Raw genomic sequence first — 24,763 nt, forward strand, 5'->3', positions numbered from 1 at the left:
TACACACGAAACAAACCCAATTTTTTCAATCTTTCAATCTTTTAAAATCTTTCCACACAAATGGGGGAAGGGGGTTGCAGGTTTTCTAGACCTTTAATCATTTTTCTTGCTCCCCTCTGGACTTTCTCCAGAATGTCCACATCTTTCCCAAAGTGCTATGCCCAGAACTGGACATTGTACACCTGTAGAGACCTTATCAATGCTTAGATGAGTGGAATAATTACTTCTTGTGTCTTGCTTACAGCACTCCTGCTACTACGTAGAATGATTTTTGGTTTTTTTGCAACAGTATTATATTGTTGACTCATATTTAGTTTGTGATTCACTGTAACCTCCAGATCCTTTTCTGCAGTACTGCTTCATTGTCAATCATTTCCCATTTTGTATTTGTGCAATTGATTTTTCCTGCCTAAATGTAGTACTTTGTATTTGTCCTTAATAAATTTCATCCTATTTATTTCAGACCATTTCTTCCAGTTTGTCAAGATCATTTTGAATTCTAATCCTGCCCTCCAAAGCACTTGCAGCCCCTCCCAGCTGGGTGTCATCTGCGCATTTTATAAGTGTAAGCAGAGTCAGGATGAGCTCTACCCTGACATCTGGTGGCCAGTCATGGTGGGTTATGGAAAAGAACTTCAGGGGCTGATCTCATTTGCATAGGCACACCTACCTCGCCTAGATGGTCACTTTGGCTGCTGTAGGAGCCCCAGTTTCTCTGTTATTGGGGTAGGAAGAATAAACTGTTATTATCCTGATTATGTGAATCAAGGACAGTAGAACTGTACTTGGCCTTTTGTTATGCTGGGGGGACTCACCATCAACTATGCAGCACTCGCTAGGAAAGGGCCATGGGTTCCAAAACCCAGTGAATTGAGAGAGGTTGGGTACAGGTATTAATACCTGGTGGTATAGGCTCCCTGAGAAGGGCCTTACATGATAATTGCACCTTCTTCACAGTAGAATATCAGAGCTAGTTTTGATTCTACTGTGAGTCTAGTTATAGGCTACTGAGGTGAATTCACTTTGGGCCCATGGTGTACCAGCACTGAGGCTCCCCTACTACAAGCTGAACTTGCTTAAGAGCTGAAATCACTGAGTGTTGTGTTAAATAGGGGGCGGGCCTGAAGATATATTGTGGAGCAGTTCATGGGGTGACTGGTGGAGCGGAGTGGCTGGCAGAGCAGAAGAGTTTGTGGGATGGCTGGCGGAGCAAAGCAATTCATGGGGTAGCTGGTGGAGCAGAGCAGAGCCCCACAGAGAGGTTGGGTAGTCGGCTTTGGACCATGTAAGGTGCCCCTTAACCCCCCCATTTCCACCCAGGTTGGGAGGTAAAACTCTGCAGATAAACTTTCAAACTCTGGGGCCGCACTGACCAGGGACAGAGACTTTTGGGACTTTGTGTGACTTTTGGGTTCAAAAGACTTTTGGGTTCTGGACTCAAGAAGCAAAGGGAAAGGACATGGCCCAATTTGCTTGGGGTGGGTTTTGGCTCATGGTTTTGTGTTATGAATCCTGTTGGTGGTGTTTTCCCAACATAATGCCACATTGTTTCTCTCTGTTACTAAAAGGCTTTTGCTACGCCCAGACTCTGTGCTTGTGAGAGGGGACGTATTACTTCTTAGAGGTGCCCAGCAGGAGTAGTGTATATTTGTCACTGGGTGGGGGCTCGAGTGGGTTTTGCATTGTGTTATTGGAATGGAACCCCTAGACACTGAACCTGGCCCTTGTTGCTGCCAACTCTGATGGGCAGAAGGGTTACATAAGCATATTCTCCAAACCATTAGCCAAGTCATTAATGAAAATATTGAATAGTACTGGATCCAGGACTGGCCTTTGCAGGACCCCACTAGATACGTCCTCCCAGTTTGACAGCGAACCATTCATAACTACTCTTTGAATATAGTCTTTCAACCAGACCATATTTCCCTAATTTGCTTTGCTTAGGTGACGGTCATGTGGGACTGTGTCAAAAGCCTTACTAAAATGAAAATATATCACATGTACTGCTTCTCCCCTTATCCACTAGATCAGTAACCCTGTCGAAGGCAATTACGTTGGTTTTGTATGATTTGTTCTTGACATATCCATGCTTTCTATTCCTTAGAACCCGATTATCCTCTACATGGTTAAAAATTAATTGTTTAATAATTTGTTCCAGCATCTTTCCAGGTATCAAAGTTAGGCTGACTGGTCTATAATTCCCTGGTCCTCTTTGTTCCTCTTTATAGAGACTTAGGGCTAGATTCATAAAGGTTTAGGTGTCTACATCCCAATTTAAGGCTCCACCAAATTCCCAAACTCTTGCCAAATGCTTTAGGCGCCTAAACTCACTCTGCACCTACATTTTCAGGGTAAAAGTTCCTTTGGTACCTAATTTTCTGCGTGCGCACTGCTGCGTTATTCTAGACATCTGAGTGCCTATATCCCACCTAAGACTCAGAGCAATTCACAAACCAGGGAAGATTGGGGAAGGAGGCAATGCATATCTTGTGAGTGGGGCCTGAGCCAATAGGTAGATCTCACTGGAAAACAATGACATGAGTCACTCACCACCTTATAACTTCGAGCCCAATGGTTAGAGTACTCAGCTGTGATGTAGGAGACGCAGGTTCAATTCCCTCCTCAGGCAGAGGGGAAGAAAGGCTTTGAACAGGGGCCTCCCAAATCCCAGGTGAATGCTCTAACCACTGCAATAGAAGGTACAAGGTGGGTACCACATCCTCTGGCTGTTCTGTGGGAGTTAGATACCTGCCTAGCTGCCTGATTCCAGGAGTGGGGTTCCCATTCATGGATCTCCAGGCAGATCTAGGCGCCTGCCCTCACTGGGAATATAGGCACTGAACTCTGAGGGAGTGGGTCTTAGCACACACTGTTGTAAGGATAAAGTGAAGCCTAGTGGCATACAAATTTTGTTAACCTTGATCTATTTCTAATCTATTAATTACTGTTTTAATTTGTGTGGTTGAAGTGAAGTCTTTCTTGGCCTATACGCTTCCTTTGAAGTGTGTGTGTTGTTTCATCACACACAGGAGCAGGCTTTGTGTATGATGAAACAAGAATATGTCTTTTTTTCTTTATTACATTCACTCTTTGTAGAAGCAGCTTTCATGGCAGCCTTTGGCCTATTTTTCTAATGAAGTGTTGTGTTCTCAAGTTCCACATTTTGCAACTTAAGCCCAGTTCCGTTTGTTGATGATGATCCTTTAAAGCAGGTAGCAACATGTCCTTTTATTTTAAGTAATACATTGGTGCCCTTTCTCCTGACCCAGTATTGCTCCCTTGCTGAGCAGCAGCAGCAGCTGATGCCTGGGAAAAGGGCCTGGATAAAGAAGTTAGCCCAGAGAACTGGGGTTTGATATGAAAAAATAGGACCAGCAACATCAGTCTATAGCACAACAAAAGAAAATTTCTTTAAGACCCTGTTTCAATGGTACCTCACCTCAGTCCAGTTAAAATATACATAGAGATTGAATGGGGATAAATGTTGGAGAAATTGTGGTGAAAGAGATTTTATGCATATATACTAGACATGTCCTATCATCAGAGAGTGTTGGATATTTTCCCTGAAGTTTCTGGATTTTTATATAGGGTTTCCCATTCCTCAGGGTCCCCTTTACTAACCTGCTGCATCTGTCCTCCAGCAGTTTCATTAGTTTGGCTCTTCTATTTAGGATTGTGGTTGGGCTACTCAACAGTAATTTTCACACAAGCTTGTGCATTTGGCTAATTGTTCTTCCCCTGGTTTTCTGGAAAGGATAGAAAGACACACAGATAGCTGCTGTGATTATGACCTTTGACACAACATTTCTATCCCACTCTCACGTGCACACACAACCCAAAACAGGAAAGTTTACTGAACCTGAAAAGGAGAAAAACCCAAGAACTCCAGACTCTCTTAAGGAGACAGACCATCCTGCCACAAGGGGACAGCTGACTGGCCCACTTTTCCACTTTCTCTTAGGAACTTTAAGGGACAACCCAGCAAGTCTACTCTTCCCATCCCCCCAAAAGAATTTTTCCAGGGGCTTGGCTCTGGAACTGCGGAACTCAGACACTCTTCTGCTGGGTCCTGCTGCTTTCTCTCTCACTTTAAACTGTATGACTCATCAGGGTGTTGGGGAATCTCAGTATTCCATGTCTTGCTACCAGCTTCCCTTTGAAAAGCCCCAAAAGCCATTGGACCTCTCACCCTTTCCCCCACTCTAAAAGCTAAGGGCAGGTAGTAAAGATCTGGAGTCTACTGGGGGGTCACAGATGTTCTGCAGAGGCTCTGGAATGGATACTTTCAACCTTTTGATATTCACTAGCATTAATTGGTGGACTTTTGTCATTCTCTGAGCTTGGAAAGGTGAAGAGGATTGACTGCAGGAAGGAAATGGACGAAAAGGCAGCAGCTTATAGTTAAGTCTCCAATGCTCAGGCTAGTTCAGTTCGTGATTCATGCCCAGAGCTGGCCCACAACATTTTGGGACCTGAGGCAGGGAGCTCAATTGACGCCCTCATGGCCCCTCGCTTGGGCCAAAACTTTGAAAGGTCTCAATTCTGCCTTCTTCCTGTTCTACTCCTCTCATGGTACTGCTCTGCTACCTACCCCAATAAAGGAGAACTAACAACTTAAAATGCCTTGTTCAAAAATTTTAAGTAACACTTAAGTGAGCTGTAGCTCACGAAAGCTTATGCTCAAATAAATGTGTTAGTCTCTAAGGTGCCACAAGTCCTCTTTTTCTTTTTACTTAACTTTCAAATGCCTCAACAGCAAATGTAACTTTTCTTGTCTGCACAGTAAACAGTGGCATTCTTATCTGTTTGAATAATCAAAGTGGTGCTTTCTGTGCCTTCTTGGTTGCAAAGATGGTCCACAGTCTGGGCCAGCTCATGCTCTGTTGAGAAGGTTGCAAGGCCAACCAGCCTCTCATGTGTCATTGTGGAGCGTAGATGTGTTTTTATTAACTTCAGCTTGGAGAAGCTGCATTCTCCACTGGCAACTGTTACATGACGTGTTAGAAGTATGCGCAGAGCAACAAAAGCATTTGGAAAGAGGGTGGTCATCTTATTTGTGCACATATATTCCAGAACAGCCTTTGGAGTTGATCCTGCTGAAATGTATCTTGAAAAGGCTTTCAGTTCATCACCTAAATCACTCGCATCAATATCACACGCCATCATGTGTCAACACTGTCTCTAGTGCCCTGCATGGCTGGTGTAGGTCTTCTTCGGGTATAGTGAGGAGTTTTGGAACATCCCAAATATACCCCTGTGTTCCTTGAGCTGCATGAAACATTCTTCAACTGACTGTATTGCACAATCTAGCGCCTGGTTAAAGAATTCAACTTTGAATTGTTGTTTGGGGGTCTTTTATGGGATTATCCCGTGCCTCGTAATCAAAATGTCATCTTCGGTGACTCTTGTATTCCTGAGTGGGTGGGAAAATAGCTTCAGTGTGAAGTTTCTCTGCCAACTTCTGTGCACTCTTCAGAACGTTTTGAAATCCCTCATCAGACTGGTAAGACTGTAGGTATGACTTTGCTTTGTCCAGTTGTTCCATTTCTCCAGATATATCAAGGTCAACACCTTGGAGTCTCTTGCTTACAACATTTATTTCAAACAGTATGTCATGCTACAACACTAAGCCACACAGAAATTTCAAGTTACGTATGTTTCTGGTGATTCCATTTCCCTCTGCCACTGTTCTCCCACAAACAGTTCCTGTCATAGCATTATCCTCCATAATGGCAACTATGGCATCATCTATCTTCCCAATTTGGTGTTTGATAGGCTTTATCGCCTCCACTCAACTTTCCCATCGTGTGGCTCTCAGTGGTTTCAGTGTCAGAGAGGATGTTCCCAGATGTTGCTTCAAAATTTGCCATCAATGAGTTGATGCAGAGAAAAACACATGGATGCTTTGAATTACATTAAAAAATTCAGCAGCCTCACTAGAAGCTGATGCTGCATCACTGACCACCAAGTTCAATGAATGAGAACTGCATGGGACAAAAAAAGCTCGAGGGTTTAACTCTTGGATCCATGTCTGCACTCCTCTGTTCTTTCCTCTCATGTTGGCACCATTATAGTAGCCTGACCTCTCATGTCACCTATTCCAATTCCCGTATCTTCCAGCTTTTTAAGAAGCACATTTGTCATACCAGCTCGTGTAGTATCATCAATGTCAATAAATTCTAGAAAATGCTCTTTGACATCTCTGCAGGGACATTTTCACTAGGTTCTGTTGTTGTTACAAAATGCACCATTAAAGGAATTTGTTCTGTATGGCTGATGTCAGGTGTGCAGTCCAGAATAATATCTTGCTGACTTCAGATCTGCCACAATATTCTGTTTGACTTTTGTTGCCAGTAACTATATGATCTCATTTTGAATAGTTTTTCCAAGGTAGTGGTGTGTGTACATTTCTTGGGTGGTGACTCTTCTTAGATGCTCCTGGAGTACAGCATCAAACTCAGCCGTCAGCTCCACAATTTTAAGGAAGTTTCCATTGTTTGGCACATACAGCTGATCTGAAGTGCCACGCAGTGCTAGATTTTGGGTAGCAAGCATTCTCACAATGGCAATGAGCCTTTTCAGAACATTTTGCCAGTAAAGAGACTCTGATGCAATCTTTTCTTGATGCTGATCATCTATGGTGGCCTTTAACCTTAGTCTCATCTCAAGCTCTTTCCACCTATGGAATGCTCTCTGGTGATTTGCTGCCTTCTCATGGCATGCCAGATTTCTAGCCAGATTTTTCCAGTCCTTTGTTTCTGTAGAACCCAATGTGGCTGGAACATTAGACTGGAAGAGTTTTCAACAAAAACAGTATGCAGCATTCTGGGTTTTTGAGTACATAAACCATGGCCTCTCCACTTTGTCACCATTGTGGATTTCACGCCAGTAATGCGTTGGATGGAAACTTCTATTTTCATTGTCTTTGGGGAACATGAAGTTTTTCACTTGCTGTGGCCCATGCAGTACAAGAAAGTCCCGCAGGCTACTGCTCAAGTGGATCCACAGTCCTGGATCATCTAGACTTAAGGAACTAAACTCAGCAGCAGCTGTTTCTTGTGCCTCCACCACTCTTCTCTGATCTACACTTTTCAGGAATGTGCATGGTTACATCCATTTGAGATGGAGATATGGATGCTGCAGTAGCTGCCAAGTCACCTGCACTCTGACTAACTGGAAGATCAGGCATCTCCTTACCACTCACATCCTCACTGGGGCCGGAAGACTCACCATAAACATTTGTGTCTATGTATCTCAGGAGAGCTCCTTCTTGCTTAGATAGAAAAGCTTCCTTTGCTTTTTTTCTTTTTCTGAATGCTGCCCCAGAGGGGTGTTTTCTTTTCCCTCATGACTGCTGTTCTGTGCCAGCTATAGTAGCTCTCAACTTAATTGAAGGGGACAAATAAGCAGGCTGGTAGCAGGGCCTGAGTGAGGGAAGATATCAGCATCTTAAGGACCTAACTGGCTCCTACTACTTCGGTTGACTGCCTCTTCTTCTCAAGTGGGTTCAGGAAGCTCCCTGAGAAGCTGGTGTTAATCAGTCCAGGCTCCTGGGAGTGCTAGAGAGGTACATAAGAGGCTCCTCCTCCTCTCTCTCCCTGCAGCTCCTGCTGCTTTCTGTTATTCCCTCTCACCTTTTCTCCTGCCTGCCTGTTATGTCTCTTGTGCCCTCCTTCCTCCAGCACAGCACTCCACCATCTCTGTGCATCTAGAGCACAGAGAATACATATGCACCAGCCGCAGACACAGTTTTCTATGCTCTGGGTCCTAGTGGTGCCCCCCCCGCAGTCTGGCACCTGAGGTGGCCGCCTCAGTTAGCCTCATGGTAAGGCCAGCCCTGTTCATGCCACTGGTCCCAAGCAAAAGCTGATTTCTTGTTAGTACTTTCAGATACCAGTAATTGAAGTTGAATATGGTGATTCCATACACTTCATGGAATTCTAAACAGCAAGAGTTATTTTGGGTATAAAACAAGCAGTCTCTTAAGTAGTCTGGCTTTCTCTCCTCTCTGAACAATGGTAAGTTACAGTTCCCATGTAGTATTGCTAACTCCAACAATCTTGAGGACCCCCCCCCCACAAATCATGAGGTGATTTCTTGTTGATTATATTATGCTTTTAGTCTGTTTTGAATCCCCCTGCCTACCTCCAGTGTGGTAGCTGCAGCATTGCCAGCTCTCAGGCCCTTCCCTGCATTTCTCCCCCTCCCCACCTCGGTCGCTTGCCCAGCTCCACACGTTATTCCCCACAACTCCTCAACAGGCCTGTGTTGCAAGGATAGAGTGAGAGAAGTGGACGGAGAAGAACCGCCCTCAACTGCTGTGCTCTTTCTGCTCCCCATTCCCCTCCTGTGAGAACATTAGTTGCTGCTTCCTCTCCTCCCACCCCTACCGAAAACCTCCTCCTGGTTCCTGGTGTGATGTGTGTGTATGGGAACTCAGCCTACTTCCTATAGCAGCCCCGATTGGCTGCTCTTTCCTAGGAGGAAGGGAATGGGAGAAGTGAAGGCAGCCAATCAAAGGGATTCCCTCCTCCCCCGCAGGACTGGAGCCTCTCACAGGGAGAAAGGGAGACTTCAGCAACGGCCAAAATTGCATTAGTCAGGCTGAAATCACAAGAGTTGGCAACACTGCTGACATAGTGTGGCACTTCGACACAATGAAAACAAATAGTAGATGCTTATAAATCACATAAGCCCTGATCACACAAGCTGCCACACTTGACCCCTGCCCCCAGCTGCCATTGAATCCAATGGGCTCACCACAGAAGAGCTTGTAACATCAGGGCCTTAGCACAGTAATATTATATCAGTCTGTCTGCTTCCAAACGTGACAAGGCAGCAGAGGGTGGTGCAGAGGGGACTAGTTCATTTGGAAGGCAGTTTCCTGTCAGAGAGGCTAAACATTTCTGTATCTTTACTGGAACTTGAATGTAAAAGAACAACACACAATAAATTTAAGATGGACTAAAGCAGTAGTTCTCAAAGCCAGTCTGCCGTTTGTTCAGGGAAAGCCCCTGGCGGGCTGGGCCGGTTTGTTTACCTGCCGCGTCAGCAGGTTCGGCCGATCGCGGCTCCCATTGGCTGCGGTTCGCTGCTCCAGGCCAATGGGGCCTGCGGGAAGCAGCGTGGGCCAAAGGTTGTGCTGGCCACCCTTCCTGCAGCCCCCATTGGCCTGGAGCAGCGAACAGCAGCCAGTGGGAGCTGCGATCAGCTGAACCTGTGTACGCGGCAGGTAAACAAACTGGTCCGGCCTGCCACGGGCTTTCCCTGAACAAACGGCGGCCCAGCTTTGAGAACCACTGGACTAAAATATAAAGATAAAAAAGATAGCTATGGAGTAATATTTCTGCACATCCGTCCATGCCTGCAGGTTTTTCCTTGCCCATACCCATTATCTTTCTTGCAGTGGTAGAAATTTAAACATTGATGGATATAGAAAGATGGTTTACATTTTATATTAAGGTAACATTCTATATAGTTTATAATGTCTAGATGTTACAAGCATGTTACAGATGTGAGCAGTGTTCATTATAGACCATTTTAAGCACATCTATTGAAAGTGTGATAGATGGCTATAAGTGACCTGTTGGACTAACAGTTGATTTATAACTTATTTATAAACAGAACATGATTAAAATGTCCGACCAAAAAATGAAATTTCACTACTAGAATTTAATCCCTGCTTTGAATACTTTTTATATTATGGGTTCTATTTTCATTTAACATTTATTCTTCTAGTAATGTTAAAAACAATTATGGTCACACATCTAGCGGAAACTAGGCCCTTTCAGTGTTGATTTTTTAAAAGTATCATTTTGAAGGATTTTCAGTATTTCCTACCAGTTGCATAAATACAAAATGCATTTGTTAAAGTTATCTGTAAACTGAGGGGCTCTGTTTATTATGAGTTTGCCACCTGGGGTATACATAATTTCTTTCACTGAATTATATAAAGCATTATCATACACAAAACAGGCAAAACATCAGTGAATCAAATTATATGTAACATGGTGGCCCAGGTACAAGTGATTATAGAAGGAAAAAGCAATTGAACTATTAATAATAACTCAAAGGCATAAACGTGATGCTTTACAGCAATTTCCACATGAAAGAAAACAATCACAAAATTGCATGTTTGCCACCAGAGTGTTTGTGTGTGTGTGCACGTTAATGAAAAGTAATTTTACATGACTCTTCAAACACATTTATTTTCATTTCAAAATGACTTCGTAGCTCCTCAGCATTTTCTGTTTTTCTTTGAATATAAAAACGAACCTTTCCACAAGCAGCAGTTAATATCTACAGGTCTTACTGAATCATTCATTTTTTTAAAGGGGGATTTCATGTCCTTTGTAAAATTTTCTATTATTATAATGAAATGCAGAAAGAAGAAGAAAAGGAGTACTTGTGGCACCTTAGAGACTAACAAATTTATTTGAGCATAAGCTTTCGTGAGCTACAACTCACTTCGTAGGATGTAGTGAGCTGTAGCTCACAAAAGTTTATGCTCAAATAAATTTTTTAGTCTCTAAGGTGCCACAAGTACTCCTTTTCTTTTTGTGAATACAGACTAACACGGCTGCTACTCTGAAACCAGAAAGAAGAAGAACAACTTGTTTTCCCCAGAAATCTTCCTCCCAGAACAATAAAGTTTTGAACAAAATATTTTCACAAAATCTCATTTTATCTTCTTTTACAAAGCATGATATGTTGGACTTCTAAATATAGCCTTATAAAATGACAAGTTACCATTTTAACAGGAGAAAAAAATAGATGAAATCTAATTTCAGGAAAGTCCATGCTGAGTTCAGACAGGTTTTTACAAAAGCAACTTTTCAGAGTTGCCTCTTATATTTCAAGGTCCAGTCCAGGAAAAAATACTTTAATTTATCACTGGTACCATAGCTTTTTTCCCCATGGGTGAAGTTAGGAATCTACTGCATTATGAAACTGTTTAATTCTGTATATGTTTCAAATATACACAGTTCAGAACCCCAGCAGAATCCTTACAGGCTACATTGCAAGTCCTCCTATTCTCCCCAAACTGTTATTTGTCTCATAAAAGATACAGAAATTAATAACCTAAAAATCTTTATTGCTGGAAAACCGTGATGGGACTATAAATTTTATTTTAAAAAATCTCAATGCAGTTGTTTAAAAACATTAAATAAAAGCATCTCAGTGACCAAATATGTAATTAGTGCTTTTGTTCCAGTTACAACTGAGAATACACTGTAATTTAAATCAAAGATTGTAAATTTCACTAACAAAAGTTGAAATCTCAGACACCTTCATTACATAAAAGCACAAGCAAAGGAAATTGACCCAATGATAATGTTCTGTATTGCCATGCAGAACACCCAGTTGAGAATCCTTCAGGTAACACATGTATACTGGGATGTTTGTGTGTGTTTAAACATATATAAATGAATTCTCCATATAACCAAATGAGAACCCCTCCAGCTGTTCATGAATGGCACAGACAGATTGAGAAATAAGTCCCATCCAACCCTTAGCAGGAAGAATAGTAAACTGTGATGCAGGAACTCTAGGGTGGTATCAATTAATAACACTTGATATAATGAATAATAGATCCTTTGTGCGATTTTATCACTTCCTAATACTAGCATTATCAATCACTCATTCCACAAGCTGTACAAAAATATCTATATTTAGCTGATTCAGATAAACTCAATAAACAGACATAGTGGGCATTTGAGAAACATAATAAAACCATTCTCACAGGCTAAATGAAATCTGCTGCCATTTAAATATGAAGCCAGAGCAGTCTTATAATACTTTGTTTTCAGATTGCACTAACAGGAAAGAAACAAGTTACTTTCAAAGGCTGAAATGCTCCATTGCAAACAAACAAACAAACACACACAAAACTTGATTTTCATAAAACCAGAAAAGAAAGCACAGCTGCTAAAATGTATTATAAAGAAATCCTTCTATTTCATCTATGTTAGAAAGCTTACAACAGAATGTGGCAAATGACATCACATAAATAGCAAGTTAAACAACATCACACAACAAAGAGAACCTTGTGTATGAAATAATACAACCTTTTAAATGATGATATATTTAGTTAAATTTTATTTATTTTTGCTTTAGTAATGCATATTCTGTTCACTCAAAGTGTGCAAAAATGGGGACAAAGGCAGGTGTTTTAACTTTTCTAATGAAAATCAAGCAGAGATGACTTTTCTAGCTGAATGAGAGTCTTATTAAACAGGAAAGCTAAAAAGCCACGGCTTGTAAGACAAAGCTGCTCCCAACCTTATACTGCCTTAGATCACATCTGGTGAGGTTGTCTGAGCAGCTATACCTCAGAAGAGTGACCTCTAGTGGACCTAAGTGATTGGTGTCATCATGGCAGCTACATTATTGAGATCTGGTTTGCAACCCAGTTCCAACCAGTGGGTGGCAAAAAGAAGGCACAAATCATTGTCAAGACAAGATTTTCTTTTTTTTTCTTTTTTTTAAATATGCCATTCTACACAAACTTAAATTTACACTGTAGATTGGTTTTGGGACATAAAATTGCATCTGTACTAGCATGTAAACCATCCCACAAAAAGCAGGCTATTCTACCAGAAGCAAAAGAACACCCCCCCCAAACATCAACATTCATTCCTGGCTTATATGCAGTACAAATATTTTAGGAATCTGTGACAAAAGAATTAAAAAAAAGGTCAAAATCATAAAAGCTTGTAAACGGATAACCTGAAATACATTTTCTTTATGGAAAAATATCGTCAAAATAGTACCACTACGGACTACACTGCCTGAGTTTTCATTTGTGATCTTGAAGTAGAGACGTTAGCACAGTAAGATCAGTTTCAGTCACAACCAGTGCCATACAGCAACTGCATCCCCTGGAGTTTTTTCCTCTTCGTTGGAATTTGTGTTGTGCTATCAAAAACTCTTGTGCTAATCCTTCAAACAAAGGGATATTGAGGCAATTCTTAAATCATTTGGCACAAAGTTATTTTGGCTGGGGCATAAATTTGAGTCTCAGTCATGATGAATAATGTAACATTCCACCTATCCAGTATTCATTTTGATTGAAGAGCTTTCTTTATGTCATTAACTTCCATCTGCAAAGAAAAATCTGATTAGGAGATTTATTGATGTGTCAAATTCATGCATAGTGCCAGCAGCAAATTCAGTTGCCTCTTATCTCAGGGTGTGGTGGGCTTGAAAGTAGAGGATTCTCTGTTATCCCCTTATTACTCCCACAAGCAAAAGCCTCACACATCCAGGTGACTCTCATTCCGGCTAAAGAGAATTGGAGATTCTTCTTCCAGAGCCCCGCAAAGATAGTCATTGGAACATGTCGTGAACCTACTCAGACTCTTCTCCATTGAGTGGAGACTGAACTGTTGCTGCACTCCAAGCCTAAAGGCTTCTCTTGATTTCACTAGGAAGGTGGTGAAGTATTGGAATGGGTTACCTAGGGAGGTGGTGGAACCTCCATCCTTTGAGGCTTTTAAGGCCCGGCTTGATAAAGCCCTGGGTGGGATGATTTAGTTGGGGTTGGTCCTGCTTTGAGCAGGGGGTTGGACTAGATGACCTCCAACCCTAATCTTCTATGAAATCTGTGATCCACCACACAGTCCTCTGCCAATTGAGCTAACAGAGTAACTGATAGTTACCCTCTACTCTGGGTCCCAGCCCAGGGGCCCTAGGGATCGTGGTAAACCACTTGAACTCATGCTTCCTTCCCCTGGGCTACTTCCCTCTCCTGCTCTTCAGCTTGTGGGGCTTCCTGCCCTCTCTCTCTGCACAAGCTGGGTGTCTCTTTACCTAGGGTCTTGGTCTTCTAGCCACGGCACTTCTCCAAACTCTCCTCTACTTCAACTCCCCCAAACTGCACTCTGCTCCAACTCCTTCAAACTGCTCTCTGCTCGAACTCCAAACCACTCTGCTCCAACTCCTTCCTCTGGATATCTCTCCTATATCACTCTCCTGCTGCCTTCTGGCTATGCTGTATCACAAGCAGTATATTTGATGGTCCAAATAATGGCTCAGTTCTACTACATTTACTCATGTTGCCGGTGTCAAGTACTACTCAAGTGACTGATTCAATAGGATGACTCCAAGTAAGGTAATATTAAATGTTAAAGAAGCAGGACCTGGACTCTTAATGGAAATAATATATATTTTTTAAAATGACACTTTTTTAGAATTATCAGAGTGTGTGCAAGAGAAACAGCAGAATCTTGTTAGCTGAAATTAACTTTTCAAATAAAATAAGACCAATTCTTATTTAAAAAGTCATTGGCAGACTGTAAATAACATTTTAAAACATAAATTCTCTCATCTACTTTATGAACAAATTAGATGATTAAAACTAAGAATTTTAAAAACAGATTTCACTTTTCATTAGCTGAACTCTGTTTACTTTTTTGTATTTCCCTCAGCTTAGACAATAAAAAATAAGACTATTCAGATTCCAGAAAATTTTCATATTTTCATGCGATAACACAATGCAATAGCATATAGATTGCAAACACTACAAGGGGAATATATATTTGTTTATATACATATATTTTAATTTCTTTTTATATTAAAAGAATGTATTTATCTTAAATTTTATTGTAGGGGCAGGATTTTAGAATTGCACTATAAGAATTAATGTATAATTTGATTTCATCCTGCTAGCCACCCCATTTGAATAGCAGAAAGGAATGACCCTCTGGGACTATGAGATTCTGTTTTACCATATGCATTACAAATTGGGCCCTCTTTAGTTCTTTGTTTTAAGGTTTAGTTAGTAAGAGACAGGATTCTGTATTGTGTCTATGTTAAGTAGATTAGAGGAACATTGAAGGCCTGGGTCTCAATGTAAATTGTCTTGGTTATTAATTGTAAAACTTAACAAGGTTTAATTTGCAATGCCTTTTTGCTTGATATAAAATACTACTGTTTGTATTCTCAAAGTCTCTGTAAAAGACTGTTTGGTCTCTGTAAGAGACTGCTTGTGTGAATGAGGAATGCATGCATCAGGAAAAGATAAGGTGTGAAGGCCATTGTTAACCAGATGGTCAAGAAAGGAGTAGCGAAGACACTTATCCAGATTTGTTGACGCCAAAGAATCATCAACGCATATCCATGATCCCTGGTCCCCTTTGTGACCAATCTGGTTGGCCACTAGATTGATCCAGACTCTGGACTGGTAACTATAAACATCAACTGGCAGGAGAGAGAGAGAGAGTGTGTGTGTGTGTGCGTGTGTGATTGAAAAGCATATGCTAACTGTTGTAATTCTCAATAAATGCGGCATGCTGCCTTCTTCCCTATAAAGATACTGTGTGCTTCTTATAACATTTATAAGAGCTTGTTTGCCTTAAGCTGGAGGCTAAATTTGACCTGCCAGTATCCCTGTAAAGTTGCCTCCGACCACATAAGATTTGTTAGTCTCTAAGGTGCCACAAGTACTCCTTTTCTTTTTGTGAATACAGACTAACACTGCTGCTACTCTGAAACCTGTCATAAGATTCAAGTACCTGTAATCGTAGACGGATCTTTTTTTCTTCATCCAATTCAGACAACAATTGTTTAATCTCTTTTCTATAAAAAAAGAATGAAAAAATTGCAAAGGTTCATATTATTAAAATAAAGATAATTATCTCTGAACCATTTCCCACCAAACCAGTTACTGTATTTTCTCAATAATGATTTATCAAAGTATTTATATCCTTAAAACTTTTTGCATTAGTTTAATTTAAAACACATAATCGACAGAAGAGACTTCATTTATGCTTTTGGAAAACAGCTGTGTAGCAGCTGACCACTTTTGTTCAACTTACAAAAATACGACAAGGAATAAGGTTTTCCATTGTAATAAAAGTACTGTGTTTACAGGTTTAGTACTTTGGCCACCAAAATTTGCTCTGGTCAGTAACGTCACCACTGACTCAGTCCCCAATTACATTTTTTGTAAACGACAATAGGAAATTTGGATTAGTCCACTGGTAGGTTACCACAAAATGGTCTGTTGTCCAGGGGATGTCATGAAGGGAAAAGAAATGGTTTCTGACCTTTGAAAGGTAAGACCAGGATGTGATTATTTGGAGGAGGAAGTTTCACTATATCTTTCCCATAGAGAGATCCTCTCCTCTGTCCCAGGCCTGTGCTCTGATCATAATAAATCTTGGAGAGACAAGGCGGGTGCGGTAATATATTTTATTGAACCAACTTATGTTGGTGAGAGAGACAAGCTTTCGAGCTTATTCAGAGTTTTCTTCAAGTCTGGGAAAGGTACTCAGAATGTCACAGCTAAATAGAAAGTGGGACCAACACGGCTACAGCAACGCTGAATGTAATAAATCTTGTCACACTCCTGTTTACTGCCCTGTCCTTCAAGCCAGAAACCAGCAGTTGGAGGCAGCTCCTGCTAGAATGTCAGGCCAGAGGGCTCTTGGGGCCAGTGGCTATGCAAGGCAGGCTGGGAATAGGTGTCAGTTGGCCCAAATTGGGCCACATTCACCTCGACAACCCCTACTTGACAGTCTTCCCCATGTTCTTTTATTCCCCTACAGTCTCCTTCTTTGTTCTCACATTCCTCTGCCACTACAGGTTTTAGCGGTACTCCTAAAATCCTCTTCCCCAAACCTCTACCCTGTCCCTTTACTGTTTTTGGCCTGGCCTGTGGGCACCCTAGTTTCATTCCCACTGGGAACAATGGAAGATATCAGCGATATTCAGGAAGGACAAAAATAATGAGAAAATCCCAGCTTCTGAGATTTGAGCAGTTTAAACCCTCCCAATATCCCCCCTCCCCCAAGAATAAAAATAAATGTAAGACTCAGAATAATGACAGGAGAGTTTTCAACTCATTATTAATCACAATTCAGTTACAGTATTGCCAGCCTCACAAGATCAAAAATCATGAGCCAGTTCCTAAAAAAGTAATGAGATTTATAAAACATCATCAAACCATGTTTTTTTAGTCTGTCTTTTGACTTTTTACCTCCCTCTACTCTTCTGGTAACGTGTATGATAATATCAGGTTGAAAAATCAACCTTTAATGCACACATGCTTCTCCCTGGCTGCTCAAATGGAGATGGTGGAGGTACACAAACATATTTAAGGAGAATTAGAATGGAGAAGATGCAAAATGGTTAAATATTTGTTTTATTTAGTTGTTTTATTTATTTAGTCCTAAGTGGCCTCTGTTAATGGTATCTCCTTATTCGGATGGATGCCCCTTCAAAAACGGAGAGAACGGATAAAGAGAGGGAAGACACCCAGGCTGGTGGGAAAGAGGGGGAGTACTTATGTTAATGTATTGTACACAGGTATAATATATGTACTTTAGTGGAGAGCACTATAATGTAATAAATATAAAATATGACGAAAAATCTAATTTACACATATTTGAAAACATACAAAGCCTGTAAAATGGAGCTGGAAAATGAATAAAGAACATCCAAGAAACACAGAGCACTCTCGTTATGTATCAAGTTTTCCAATTATTTTTCAATAAAGATTTATGTGAGCTGCAAAGATCTCTATGTACATGAATATGTTTACAACATGAACCACCTTTCCGAGCTTTCTATATTTCAGTGCAGTAATGATACTTATCAATCCCTAAATATTATTTTTTAAATAATTCAGTTACATTCTAAGTATTTAACAAATAATTTTAAACCATTCTTTCTTTGTGTAATTTGGATAACTGTGTAACTATATACATTATCCAGTAGTTACAATAAATTATTTTTTAAAATCTCATAATTGTCCAAATAGCTAAAAAAATTTATTTTTATTTTAATTGTTCTTTCCTCCTGTGCTTCCTGGGACTTCTCCCCTTCCTTGAACCCAACAGCACACCCTAGCCCCCACCATCAGTTCAGTCCCCCCATTCCCATCAGTCCCTATTCCCACATTTCAGCCCTCCCCCCACAGCCACACCACTGCTCCTCCTGGGGTCTTCACTCCCCTTTCCCAGGCCTGGGGGTATACAGCAGCGTCCCCTCTCATCTCCCCTTTCCCATGGGCTCTTCACCTCTCTCTGCCCCTTCCCATCGCAGGTGCTGCAGGGGGATGCAGGTGAGGAGCAGAGGCACCATCCTGGCAAGTGGGGCAGAAGGAGTGGAGCCATGCTGGGCTGTTGTGCTCTTTGCTCCCTACTCCTCCCTCCCCTCCTGTGAGAACACTGCAAGCAGGATGGAGAGGCTCTGCTGGCTTATAGCAGGGCTGAACTTCATGAGGGGGCTGGAATGTCTCACATCATGGTGAGATGGGCTCTAGACCCTCAGAAATCCCGTCACTTGCAACAAAATCATTTGGAGGAGCAGCTTTCTGGGCAACTGTATTAACAGTTTAACAACTACTGAAGAATTTTAGTATAAAACCCCACTAGAAATGCTTCTCAGCTTTCAGATCAACATATTTAAGAGTCCCTAAATGACAACTGACGTGTTAGACAGTAGCACCTCGTTAGACTCATTAACCTCTGTCAGTCAGCAGTTCAGCTTTTCAAAAAGTCCATGTAAACATGTACTTATATGATAAAACAACGTAGCTCCAGAGAAGCTGTTACAAACTATCAGATTGACTGTATCAGTATTTTAAAATTTTTCTCAACATCTGTCTTCATGAAACCTTTTTGTCTGACAAAGATCAAAGGAATTTCACACACAAACACACATATTATATGGAAAAGATTGGTACAAAGCACAGTAAAGATGCTTAGAATGGATGTTGTGGTTTCTAATGCTTACTTTTGCTGGTCTTTCATTGTTTCAACGATAGTTCTTAGCTCCTTAACTTGTGTTCTCAGCTCTTCCAAGGCTGCCGGACCCTGGCTTGAGAGCTCAGTCTTTGGCTTTCCTTCAGTACTGAACAAAGATGGGGAATTTGACCTATGGCCTGTTGTTCCCACAGTAACTGAATGAAGTGCAGGTGAGGATGAGGAGGATAACGATGCTTGTACATTACTCCCACTAGTCAAACCCCCTGGTTTTGGAGGCAATGAAGTTTTATTATCAGACACCTGTCAACAAAAAACAATGAATATTAAGTTGCCAGTGATAAGAAGCTTTGGTTTCCTGAATTGGAAGCACATCTCAGTATTAGCTATATTTTACTCCCCCGCAGTCATGCTGATGGGATTGGTTAGAACCTTTACATGCTTCAACATGGCACAATGGATACGATACGTCACTGTTACTCAAATCTGTCTTTCTGAACAACCACAGTATTAAGCTTGAGCCTGCCAGGGACCCTCAGCCCAGCCCATCACTGAAATGTTTTCCATCAGTATTGTTGCAACTGACAAGGAAAAAACGTTACCAAAATCTAGGTCACCAATAAGACAGGTACACAGGTGAAAAGAGTTAAAAACAGAGATTTTACATTTTTATTAAGACGACACAGGCAATTCTCTAACAAAATTAAGTGCTTGATACACGTTTCACACAGAACTTTGTTATAAGTCAGAGTACGCTGAGCTAAGCTGACCTATTTCTGTGAGAATGCAACTTGTGTCATGCAGAGAAACTAAGTAGGATTTCTTGCAGTACCAAATTAGTTGTGATTTTCAACTAGTAATTGAAAGATTCTGTCTGCAATCCAAAACACAGTTAAAGAAAAGGAAAAGTTACTTTACCCAGACTATTACTTAAGATCTATATAATCCTTAAACCTCCCTGACTTATCCTCCATCAGAACAAATGTACCTCATATTGCAGGAAGTATTCATCTATCAATGAGAAACATCTATCAAGGAGAAACATAATATGTTCAACTACTTTAAAAGAATTGTGTAACTTTGGTACTGAGTTTCTGCTCATGTCTACATCTCCACACTTTCATACAGGAATTCTGGGGCTTGGACGTTTCATTGTCTTAATCTACCTATGTAGGTACTTATATGGGCCCACATCACTGAAGTGTCTGAATAAAAAAATAATGGATTTTTATCCACACAACATCCCTGTGAAATATTATTCCTATTTTACAGATTAGGAAGTGAGGTACAGGTTAGACTAAACTTTGTCACTTACTGATGTTGGCAGAACTCTGGGAACAGTATTTGCTGATTAAAATGCTGCAGAGCACAGGGAGCAATACAGAAAGTGTTCTTTCAGTAACACCATAACAAATGTGGCTATCTTTCTTTTTTAAATATCCAATCTAGAATTTATATTTTGTGTTAAGGTAGTGCCTAGAGGTCCCATTGTGCTAGGCACTGTACAAACACACAGTAAGAAACAGGTCCTGCCCCAAAGAATTTACAGTCTAAGGCCTGTCCTACACAAAATTTTTATACCAATTTATTTCAGACAGGGGTGTGATTTTATATTGATATATTTAGAGTGGTACAACCCCTGTTGTGGGCAGGTTTCAACAATTTGAAGGTGTTTATACATATATAGTTTATTCCTGTGAATTTATATTTATGTCTGTTTCTAAACTGATTTAGTGAAAGTGGTGCAAAAACTACACGTGGACAAGCCCTTGGCAGATAAGACAGAGTGGAAGAGGAAATAGAAGCACAGGCCCAAGGTGTCTCAAAAGGTGGTAGAGGTAGGAATGGAACCCATGTCTCCTGACTCCCAGGCTGATATCCACTAGACCATGCTAGGGTTTTGTTTTTTTCTGCTAGAAGTTTGCTTCATACATTTAGGATCCAGAGAACTAGAATCAGAATAAAACAAATTTTTAAGTTAAATGGAATTTGGTGCCTAAAACCTTGACAATAGTTCTCTGTGATGTGCAGCTCCCTTGTGAAGTTTAGCTAGAACAGTACGACAGTTTAGAGCAGCAAATACAGATGTCTGTATTCATTATTAACATGGTTCCATTTTCTCTAGGCTACTGTGACGATATATTATCAATATGACATGTTCTACACTAATGACTGTTCACTTACCAGTAACATTTAAAGTTTTGGTACCAATATTTAAAATCATAAATGGTTTGGAACTCAATTATCTCATCCTCTTCTCCCTCTCAGATTTAATTCTAGTGGTTTGACGACTTTTGCTCTTGAGTTCTGGATGTCCATAGGATATTCCCAATAGGGATTCATAACCTCTGGAACTGGTTTCCAATGAGTCAGCAGTGGCCAGAGTTTGACAGTCTAAAGGACACGGTGCCAGATTTACCTCTTTGGTTGGGCTTTTGACTGACTGGGGTACCATAGCTGAGGCAGATAATAGGGTTATTTGCACTAATGAAACCTTGATTGAGATCAATATTTAATCATCATAAATAATACATTGTATTTGTATCAGATTTTTTCTCTGAGGACCTCAAAGCAAGATAAAATGTTACACAAATAGACAACACAACATGCCTAATAGTAAACAGAAAAGAAAAGGATGTGAAGAGAGATTTAGTAACTTTTCTAAGTTCAAACAGAACTTAGATCTTTAATTACTAAGGCCCTGCCTACACCAGAAACTTTTGTGGTATAGTAATGTTGCTTAGGGATATGATTTTTGCAACCTTTTTATACTGGCAAAAGCCGTAGAATACCAGAATACCAGGCAGTAATACCAGCAAAAAAGTGTTGCCAGTACAGCTTATTTTGCTCAGGGAGTGGGTATAAGCTATACTGGGATACACACTTTTTTGCCAGTATAAAATGTGTCTACAGTGGGAGGATTTGCCCATATAGCTATACTTGCAAAGCTGTAAGGGCAAACCTCTTCTAGTGTAGACTAGGCCTACATCTTGTGTTTCACTGTAGGACAATCCTTCAGTATTATATGTATTTTTTAAAACTAACTACCCTGAGGAGCCTAGTTACTGAGATGATGGGTACCGTGAAATAAATAAAATAAACGACAATGCATGTACATGAGGGTAAGTTAGCAGATGCAGAGTAATCAAAACGGTCTGATTAACTTACTTGTGATATTGTAACAGTCTTTGCTTTCTTTGACACTTCAGTTGCTTTATGTATAATGGACACATGTTCTTCCTTTTCCTCTTCAGGGCTTGGTGAGTCAAAGAAATCAGGACTTGAAAGGGAGGACTATATAGGCAAAAAATAAAAACAGATATTTTCATTCTAGACTACTTTTAAAAGAAAAAAATTACATAGCAAATAATATCAAAAGTTATCATACAAGACAACTTATAACTCAAAAAGAAGGTTTTCAAAGTTCTGTTTTAATTAGTACCTTGTTTTAAACGGTGGCGAATGGAAAGAGCAATACTGAACTGACAAATGTGTAGTGGCTATGTTGTGATTTAGGGGCACTCTTTGTTAAGAAGAGGGTGCACAGCGCCTTCCTGCCCCCCAGAATTTTAGTTTAATGAGGCAGAATTTTGCTGAGGTTAATAAGGTGCGTATGCTGCTGTTACTTCCGTTCCACCACACTGGGAGAGGATGCATTTGGCCTGGTCAGGTGCAGACCTCACTCTACCATTTTTGGGGAGGTTAGTGCTGCTATCTGTACACAGCACCTGCATTCCAATCCACCTTGTGTCTAGCCTCTGTGTAGGAGCACGAAGAGGGGAAAGCTCATTGCATCCTTTGCCCCCTGACCTTGCACACTTTGCGTCTTGCACAGAGTCAACCACAAACTGGCTCTTAGATTTATTTTAAGTAAATGTAACCTTCCGTTTTTGTTCTTTTTTATTTCCATGATGAGCTATTCACTTTCCCTCCACTTTATTTTCTAGCATATGAACATGAGACATTAGTGTTAGCAGTAGCACACTCTCATTTAGACATCCCAACATGCAAAAACAAAAAATGGAAGAAAATTAAAATTATACACAAAAGATTGAGTATTTGTGCATGATCAAATCTTTGTTTTTTTAAGCAGCAAAATTATATTGGTCACACACCAGGAAGCTGGGCACAATTTGATCTATATAACAGATCCAGAGAAGTTAGAAAAAGATAGCTTTACTCCCCCTAAGTGGTATTTTAACAGATGAAAGGGAGGTCCTATTACGTGGAGCTGGTAGTCTGGATGATGTCTTCATACATTAAGGGGTGGATTAATGCAGGGCCTATAGGGGATCTAGATATTGATATATCATTTATAGCATCTTCAATTGGCAGTCATGTTCCTTCACACCTACTGGAAAGCAGCAGCCAATCAGAGCGACTCATCAGACCTCCCTCCCTCTCCTCTCCGGAGCCTGGCCTAGTCTCACTTGAAGGGAGGGATGCCCCTGCTCACAGGAGGAGAGGAAGGAGCATAAAGAGCCCTGAAGCATTGGGCAGCTCCACTCGCTCTTCCCCTGCACCCCTTCCTGTGAGCAGGGCTGGCTTTTCTGTTCCTTTCTCTCCCACCCTGTAACTCCTGACCAGGGAAGAGGGAGGGAGGTGAAGACCCCTTGCCAGGAAGGGGAAGAGGGGACCCTGCTGCAGCCCTCTCTGGCCTGAAAAAGGGGGGTGAAGAACCCCAGCAGGAGTAGAGGTGAGGCTGGAGAGGAGGCAGAGCTGATGGGGGCACTAGATGTATGCAGTGATGTTGTAGTTGTGTTAGTCCCAGGACATTAGAGAGACACTGTGAGTAAGGCAAATCTTTTATTGGACCAACTTCTACTGGTGAGAGAGACAAGCTTTGGAGCTGACACGGAGCTCTTCTTCAGGTCACTAGATGGCAGAACTGATGGGTTCTGTGCCGATGCACTTCAGTTTATTTTCCCTCTATTGACTTTCTTGCCATGTATTTAATGTAGAAGCTTTTCATTTACATTTAAACATATTAGATCTACAATCCATTGATACATTTCTACTTACAGTGGTACACTTTTAATCGGGAGCTTACTCAGATACTTAGTTATACACCATGAAGTTATGAGTAATTGACATACTTTTACGTGATCACATGCTGCACAGAAGTTTTTTTTTTTAAAAAAAAAAGATGGTGCAAGTGTCAAAATTTCAGACAATAAGGAAAAGAAAGTTAGATCTCCCTTCATTCCTAGTGAGATTAATTTATAATGTTAATTTCACAGTTTAAATAGAATTAATATAAATAGCATGCTGTGTTAATAGCATTACAGTGAATCTATATAATTATTTGCTTGAAAGATTTTGTTGCACTGTTGCCTACTGGCTCACTCAACCTTTTATTCTGAGATTAATAAATACAATCTGGCACACCACTCTTGAAAGCTTGTGAGCCCTGGCCAGTGGCAGTTTCACTAGAGAGCAAACACCTGAAGAGCCCTTTGGCCCACCAAGATTTGGACTTTGCCTTATCTGGCTCATCAGAAAATGTAACTGAATACCACTGCTATTGGTAATTAGGTAATTAAAGCCTTACTACTGGTTATGGCCCAAAATTAAAATGGCTTTGTCCATTCTAACTTTAATTCATCTTTGCCATATCACATTTAAAAAAGAAAACGGAAATAACCAAGGTAATTTAACAACTGATTCTTTGGCATTGGACAGGGGTGGTGGTAAAACAGTGAAGGAAAGAAACTGAATATGCAAGGAGGGACTCCCAAAACTATAACAGCCCTGGGCCCCTATCAAAATTAATATCATCCTGATACACACCTGAGTCCTTTGGGTCATTGGGTGTTGGATGTCAGTAAAAACAAATACATTATTTAGAGCTAACAGCGGCTAGTGGATTGCTTGATAACAGAATTGAACAGGATGTGTGAATAGTGGATAGGTTGCCTTTTATCATTGTGAGTACTTGCATGGGTATATGATAAGTGAGAGAAGGCCTGTTATTAGGAAATCACAATATTATATTACATTATTATATTACAACTGAAAAAAATTCATGTGTAGCTACTGAAATTCTTCCTTTC

General features: G+C 40.7%; 1 protein-coding gene across 4 annotated transcripts in view; it reads right to left on the reverse strand.

Annotated features, from left to right (window-relative positions):
- Positions 1–11,050: 11,050 nt before the first annotated feature.
- The window catches only part of SH3KBP1 (SH3 domain containing kinase binding protein 1), a 363,156-nt gene continuing 349,443 nt past the window's right edge, over positions 11,051–24,763 (reverse strand). For 2 of the 4 annotated variants that reach the window (XM_074967825.1, XM_074967818.1), the window contains exons 16-19: positions 21,879–22,004; positions 18,742–19,013; positions 15,516–15,579; positions 11,052–13,103 (exon numbers count right to left, since the gene is read on the reverse strand). In XM_074967825.1, coding sequence (XP_074823926.1) covers positions 13,062–13,103; positions 15,516–15,579; positions 18,742–19,013; positions 21,879–22,004 — 504 coding nt within the window. In that variant the 3' untranslated portion in view covers positions 11,052–13,061. Of the gene's footprint in view, positions 13,104–15,515; positions 15,580–18,741; positions 19,014–21,878; positions 22,005–24,763 lie in introns of all 4 variants that reach the window. The other 2 variants (XM_074967845.1, XM_074967836.1) reach the window with 2 other exon arrangements.

Source organism: Natator depressus, chromosome 1 (genome assembly GCF_965152275.1).
Source record: "Natator depressus isolate rNatDep1 chromosome 1, rNatDep2.hap1, whole genome shotgun sequence".
In the NCBI taxonomy this organism is placed as follows: Eukaryota; Metazoa; Chordata; order Testudines; family Cheloniidae; genus Natator; species Natator depressus.